This window comes from Antennarius striatus, chromosome 5 (genome assembly GCF_040054535.1).
Source record: "Antennarius striatus isolate MH-2024 chromosome 5, ASM4005453v1, whole genome shotgun sequence".
Taxonomy (NCBI): domain Eukaryota; kingdom Metazoa; phylum Chordata; class Actinopteri; order Lophiiformes; family Antennariidae; genus Antennarius; species Antennarius striatus.
Genome location: NC_090780.1, coordinates 13,841,745 through 13,848,688, shown reverse-complemented (window position 1 = coordinate 13,848,688; position 6,944 = coordinate 13,841,745). Strand labels below are relative to the sequence as shown.

General features: G+C 41.7%; 1 protein-coding gene across 2 annotated transcripts; it reads right to left on the bottom strand.

The window, feature by feature from the left end:
• Positions 1 to 616: 616 nt before the first annotated feature.
• On the bottom strand, positions 617 to 3,274 carry LOC137595526 (PAK4-inhibitor inka2-like). Of its 2 annotated transcripts, XM_068315699.1 has the most exons (3): positions 3,136 to 3,274; positions 2,968 to 3,001; positions 617 to 1,791 (listed from the first exon to the last, which is right to left on the bottom strand). In XM_068315699.1, the coding sequence occupies exons 2-3, from the start codon at positions 2,983 to 2,985 to the stop codon at positions 772 to 774; spliced, it is 1,038 nt and encodes a 345-aa protein (XP_068171800.1). In that variant the 5' UTR covers positions 2,986 to 3,001; positions 3,136 to 3,274; the 3' UTR covers positions 617 to 771. The 2 variants fall into 2 exon arrangements, with proteins under 2 accessions (XP_068171800.1, XP_068171801.1); XM_068315700.1 differs by lacking the exons at positions 2,968 to 3,001; positions 3,136 to 3,274 and adding an exon at positions 2,130 to 2,150.
• Between the last annotated feature and the right edge of the window lie 3,670 nt (positions 3,275 to 6,944).

Here is a 6,944-nt window from a genome sequence, read left to right as displayed (position 1 = left end):
TAAAGCAGCATTAACTAATGCGTTTGGGTGAGTTGGTACCACCTGTGAGGCTAAAGCACAATAAAACAAAGTGAAATGAGGCACAGGCTGTTAGTGAGACTTTACGCTTCATAAAGCAAACAGTAAACTCTTGTCCCATCTGCAACCAGCTGCTTTGACTCTGTTCACCTCTTACTGCATGGACCCATGGGGAATTACCTCATCAAGCATACAACGCTCTATTGATACAGCCTGTGTTTCTGTCCTGTAAATAGATTAGTCATTGGGTTTAAAACTTCTAACATAGACCGTTTGTTGACGAAGAACTGAATCCAAACGCTAGTATCTAACGAGTGTGGACCCATATTAATGCTAGAACTGCTATATTGTGATGATTAATCTTTTTATAAAAGACTATATTCTAATTACAATAAACCACGTAGCAAGAAAATTCCATCATGCACTACCAAAAAGTTACATTTCTAATGAAAACAAATGAACCTACACTCGTTTGTTTTATTGCAAACAGTAAAATCCTCCTTCAACTGATCCGGCAGCAAGAATCACTGAATTTAATGAGCTGTGATGTGACATGTAGAAGTTTGACAAAAAACGTTAATTTATCATGCTAAATATGAAACATATGCAGAGATTAAATCATGAGAATTTATTTTTTTAAATATTTTTCATCAGCTTATATGCATCATTGTAAAACAAGTGAAACAACAGTCATAACAAAATAAAGTGACTAATGGATTTGATTGTCCAAACTTGATTATTGTGACTGAAAAGTCAGACGTAGCCGATGATATCTTTGCAGATTATTGGCTGCCGGCTACCGGATTTCATGAGAGCTGCAAACTGATAGAAGTCTGTGTCCAACTCATTAATGGCTGAGTGAGACTGATGAAAAAAAGGAACTTTGGTTTGTGATGCTACCACCGGACAAGACAGGCGTTTTGGCGCATTTGCAGCTCTGTTAATATGAGCAGAGTCTGTGGATCTCATCATTACACTACTCTCTACATTTTTAGAAAATCCAGACAGTTTCCTCCTCATGTTGACAAAGAAATCTCTTCCCAGTCTTCGCCTCGGCTTTGGCTTCAGTTCAATGGGTTCAGGACAGTCTGGCAAGTCCATCCAGTTTTGTATGAGGTCTGCAAAGCTGTTATCACCCAGAACCAGAGGCTGGCGGTTGCGTCCTCTGGTTAGTAAAGAATTTGCCCAGTCCTCTGGGTCGCTAACCTCAAATGATGTCCACCTCTCAAGACAGGCATCAGATGTGGACTTGGGTCGAATGCGTCCACTGGGCGCTCTGTTTGTGCGGAGGCAAGCCGATGATGACACCCGCACATTCCTGGTCCTTCTGAGAATCACTCCTTCGTCCCGCCACGACGATTCAGAATAGCCAGAATCAAACTCCAGGCTTTTCTGACTGCTGGGGGAGCTCAAGCCCAGCCTGAGGCTCAGGCCCAGCTGGCTGCTTGAATCCTCCTCCTCTTCCTCTTTTTCTTCTTCCAATGGACTGGCCAAGCAGCATGCAGAGTCATAAGTACTGGCCGTGCTGGCATCAGACATCCGGAGGCGTGAGCGCTGCTGTCGTTGCAAAGCACGCTGCTGACAAGCACGCGCCACCGCGGAGTGGCGGACCAGAGCTGGGAGCTGTGTTCTGATGGGAGAGAGCGGGGGCTTGCTTGGGATCTGGAGTCTGGCTGCGGGGCTGGTTTTTCGCAGCTGTTTCAGGTCTTGCAGCGACCTCATCATATACTGCATCTGCTCCCGTAGGCAGTCGCTGGAGTCACGTAAGCAGAGCTGAGAAGACAAAAGAGAAGGAGTCAGAATATAGTTGTCAGCAAAGATAGATTTGGTAAGGGTGTGGACAAGTCTTTCTAATGAACTGTCACAAAAAGCCTCAAATAATAATAAGAAATCCATCAAATTCTGCTTCCTTCAAGTTCAGGCTTCAAAGTCTAAACCTTTCAAAGACCAAATTTTGTCTTATTGCATAGCGATCAAAGACCACACTCCATACTGCAGTTTGTTGATCTACTCAACCACACCTTCACTACCGTATTTTCATTGACTCAGGTGTGATTCAACTGAAACACCAGACAGATGTTATTAGAGATGGAGCTACACAGATGGCTAACCTAAACTCCAGGAGCCAAGTAAAAACATCTGCAGAATATCAAAGCAGTGATTGAGCTCATGATTTAGCTCCAGGGGTCCTGCCTCTTTAAGAGGGAAGCGGGTCTGTCCATGAAATTTACCAGGGAAACATTAAGGAATATATTACTCCTGTTTCCTCTCTGGGTTGCTGCTCTCATTGGTCAAGATCAGCCAGTGAGCAGCGGCGACTCACTCTCAAACTCAAACAGGATGTAAAGGATCATGTGACATTGTGAGTTAAGAGTAGACCCCAAAACTGAGGCACCAAACTCAAGCCCGTTTTTCTTTTCAATGCCTCATCCACATGAAAACATTTCAATCTCATTACTGTTGTGTAACTACCATAAAAAAAATAAATGGACTGAGTCGACAGAGATGTGACCTACACAAACAAATTTAGCAGAGGCCACAGGATACGGCTTCATATGTGGCCTGAGAGGTCAAGCCAACAAACTTCTCTCCTCCGCTGAGGTCAGCAAACTGAACCTCCTGGACCTCAGTGCCGACACTCTTCATAAAACATTTGATACAGCAGCAAGACCTTCTGCACGCATTCGGTTTCCATCATAACTCTGAAATGTTGCAAGAAGACAAGAATGCATCTGAGGCATGCCAACAAAGCAACAAACTCCACACTTATGGAATGCTTTTAAAACATTATAAAGTCCTGCCTAAAGTGAAAGTTAGGGTTAATATAAATACAATAACTCATGACGGACGCCTCAGATCGCATCTAACACGGTTTCTCCATTTGTTGGAGGAAAGACCATCTATTCACCCTAAAATAAATACGATGTAATGAGATTAAGCAGGACTCACCATCTCTTTTCCTCTCATCTGTAACCCTCAGAGCCTGCGCGACAATAAAAGGAAGATGGAGCGCTTTTAATCAAAGCATGAATACACAAAAGCATCAATACTTTAATCAATCAGTGAAGAAATCACAAAGGATTTTTTCAAAGGACGGTGACGTGGATAAAGTCTCACCTCTGAAGTGGGGTCTCCCGTCCACAGGACGCACCGGGTCTCGTTCAGTGTTCTTAGATACCGGTGAAAAAGTGTCTCCAGGACGGATTCGGATTTAACTCTGCTCCGTTCGGGTAGAGCGGGATGTGTTGAGTGAGTCTTCAGCCCTGTTGGCTTTCCTCTTTAAGGCGCTGCGCTCCGCCGCCAGGTCCATGCAACGCGAAGCGAACGAGCCAATCAGAGCGCAGCAGCTTTCCACGCGCAGTGATGAATCCACCTCTGCCACGGCCCAACATCCGAACGGAAGAACCAGTCCGAGCAGACGTGGATTTGCTGATTGACTTTTTTTTTTTTTTTTAAAGTCTTCATGGTCAGATTTTTGCCTGAATTAATAATCTTTCTTATAATCTGTGTGAGAAAGTCAGTTTTAACAAAGATAAATGTGTCCAGTCGACACATATCATCCAGGACAAGCCCCGGTTACAATTATTAACAAGAGCCAATGCAGTCATGACTGCAACATCCCATAACACCCCTGAATTCAAAAATTTACCCTGACCTACTTGCTTACTTACTTACTTAGTAATGTGCTTTTGGTTTCATCTTTCCATCTGCAACAGTTGCGAAGATATTTGGTGGACGAACAGACGGACGAACACTGACAATTACAATATATATATATAAGTTGATTGATTGATTGATTGATTGATACATCACATTACTCGGGCAGCAAAGGGGATGAAAATGAGATGATGACCTCGACTTTGAGAAAGCTAGGTCAAGGTCAAATTTCAACTTTTGTACTCTCAGGAACCGCATAAGTTAGAAAGACGAGAGAGAAGGCCAGTGCGAATAATACCGTAGGTCAGAGCAGTAGCTTTGATCTTTGACCTATGCAAGTAGGTCAGGGTAAAAAAATGTTTTAAAAATTTTGTCAGGGGTGTCTCGGGATGTTGCAGTCTGTGACTGCCTTGGTTCTAGAATGAAGGCTGCATCCAGTCAGCAGACATTTGTGTGAATAATCTTGTTTTAAAGTCACATTCAAGCAAATTTGTAAATGAGAAAAGAAAACATTGCTGTTCTTTGTTTATAACTGCTTGTAATTCACATGTTCATTCAAAACTTTTTTCGTACTGGTGGCTCATTGTAAATCTGACAAGAATGGACAAACCACAAAATGTAAATGTTTTTAATCTGCAGCCCAATTGAGAAGATGGCACCGATTGTCATTAATGTCATTTTGTGAATGGATGTTAATGCAAATTCACTAGACTGAGAAGGAATCACTGAGGGGGAGGAGGGTGGAGGTCATCCAGGTATAAAGGCCTACTGTTAAAAGGCAGATTTGTGTCTCCGGCCTATTCAGCATCAGAATACATGTACCTTCACTCACCTACTAAAGTCATACCATGTATAAGGGATGAAGCACTCTGTAACAGGAGGACAGCGTGATGAACGTCATCCAGATCTTTATTTATGAATGAAGTCATTCTTTCCTCTGATCTGGTCTGACTTTACTGTTCTGAGGAAGAATTTAAGCTCCTCCATTTGATACTCGTGGCTTATGGGCAGGAACACAACACGAGCACACAACAGAATATAAAAACATTAAAATTTTGCAGTTTATGGAGGACCCCAGGCTTCTACTTAAACCAATTATTTTTTGAAAAACATTCTATTCAGGTATACTGCCCCCAAAAGCCCTCCATCTAAAATCCACCAGCCCATACATTCTTTATTATGCATTTAACAATTACACACAGAAGATAATGGCAATGTGATTTTTACATATTCAGTGCAGGGGTGTCTTTATTCTGAGCAGCTATTCTCCCCTGAATGTCTACCTGATATAATTAGCATGAGAGTTGGCATTCACTTTAAAGCCATCAATGAACAGTAGTTTCAAATCATGCTGTTTAGTCTCCAACTTGTAGCCACACAAACTCCACTGGAGGTCATCAAGCCTCAAACACAAAGTTTCTCACTACATCACTGACTAGGTTTTGGTCAGCCACACACATCCAGAAAGATCATTAAACTAAATGTGTCACATTTTCAGGGTACAGTTTTTGAGCAACATATTTTATTCATCTGTCATTACTGCTTTCACAAGAATCACTCATTTGCATGGATATCCTATAACTAATAGCTTGAGATCAGTTTACAGCTCTTCAACAAAAATACCTGGGAGGATGTGGTGAATCCATGATGGACACACTAGAACATACAAGAACATGTATTTTTCAGCAAAGCGTACAAACTAGAATGTAACATCTGTGGGGTATCGGGTAAAATGAGCTGTAGCTCTGGACTGATGTGGAGCCGCACTGCCCTCTAGAGAAAGTTCTGATGGGTTTACAAAACTGGATTCAGCCAAATCTAATGGCAGTTTTGTTACTTTTATTCAGTGCAGTACAACAGCAATGTTTATTCTGCTGCTGTTTATTTATGCCATATTCATTTTAATCTACGTTGCTTCAGGACTGTGGATTGTTGCTGATCATCAGTGCATTGCTGTCATCTGACTTAACCATCAGCCCAAAAGACAAGTTGAAACCAGCAGGTTTTTGTCAACATTGAGGTTATGAGGAACCAAGCTGATAGAGTCCACTTAAAGCACACAGTTGCAGGCTGTGTTCACTTGATCTGAAACAGCGATCAGGGTTTTCTTCTTGTAAGGCTTTTCTCCTGCTGATTTAATTCTTTACACACAAATGAAACTTAAGGCAGCGGCATCTTGTATGACTGTATTTAGTTTTGCTCTTGATTCAACATTTAATGGTAAATAAACTGGCATCTTGCCTTGGAACACGGCAAGGAAGGACAGATTTAATCTGGCTGTTTCGGTGGAGATGACACATAAGAGATTAATACACTGTTAAAATAAAAAGGGAACACATGATCAGAGTGTAACTCCAAGTCAAACAAGATCATGTGCCAGATCATAAGATTTCCAGTTAGGTCACATCACCTGATGTTTTGCGACAGAGGCTGGAAAAGCCATGGAGAACGTTATCCTCCAGTAGGACCTGTTTGGTTCTGGGTCAGGAGACCAACCATCGTCATCAGGAGCATGTATTGTAGGGATTGCATACAGGCACCCGAAGGCCATGCACACTGCTGAGATGCATGAAGGGTGGTCTAGAGGAATTCACACAAGTTGGAGCAGCCTGTGATCCAAGATTCCCACTTTCATTCTGAGTATAGTTCTGAATCCAGTCCTCAGAGCATAAATGATTTTTTATTCCTTGAGCTGTTTTTACATTTATTTTGTTCTCAATAAATTATCCTGTGGAATGAGAAAAGATGTTCAACTGGATTATTACACCCATGGAGCTCTGGGATATGTGAATCAAGTTTTTTTTATTAATTAACAACAACACTATGAATATCTCTATATTTTAATGCCTTTTAATGTTTAAATACATATTGAAGAAAATATTGATTACTGGCTCCATAGTGTTGGTAGAACTTTGAAGATTCCACATGCTTCTTCTTACCAATATGAGGAGAGGGAGGGACAAAAACAGATGGCAGCACTGGACAAAATTTGTGATTGCAGTGATACCAAAACTAGAAAAAAAAATCACAGAATGCATCTTTAGGAATGGTCATCAGTCCTAGACTCTGGTTTCACCTTCCAAGTGCCGCCAGGAGGAACAGATACAGAAGAGTGAGAAAATACAAAAGTTTTAAACGGATATTATCCGTTACAATAAGTAACTAATCTGTTCCCATCAGCAGTGATTCCAGCAGTAATCCTCCTCTTAATGGACAGACACAACCTCATCATGTCAGAACACCCTTCAGTCAGAGCACATTATGCAGTC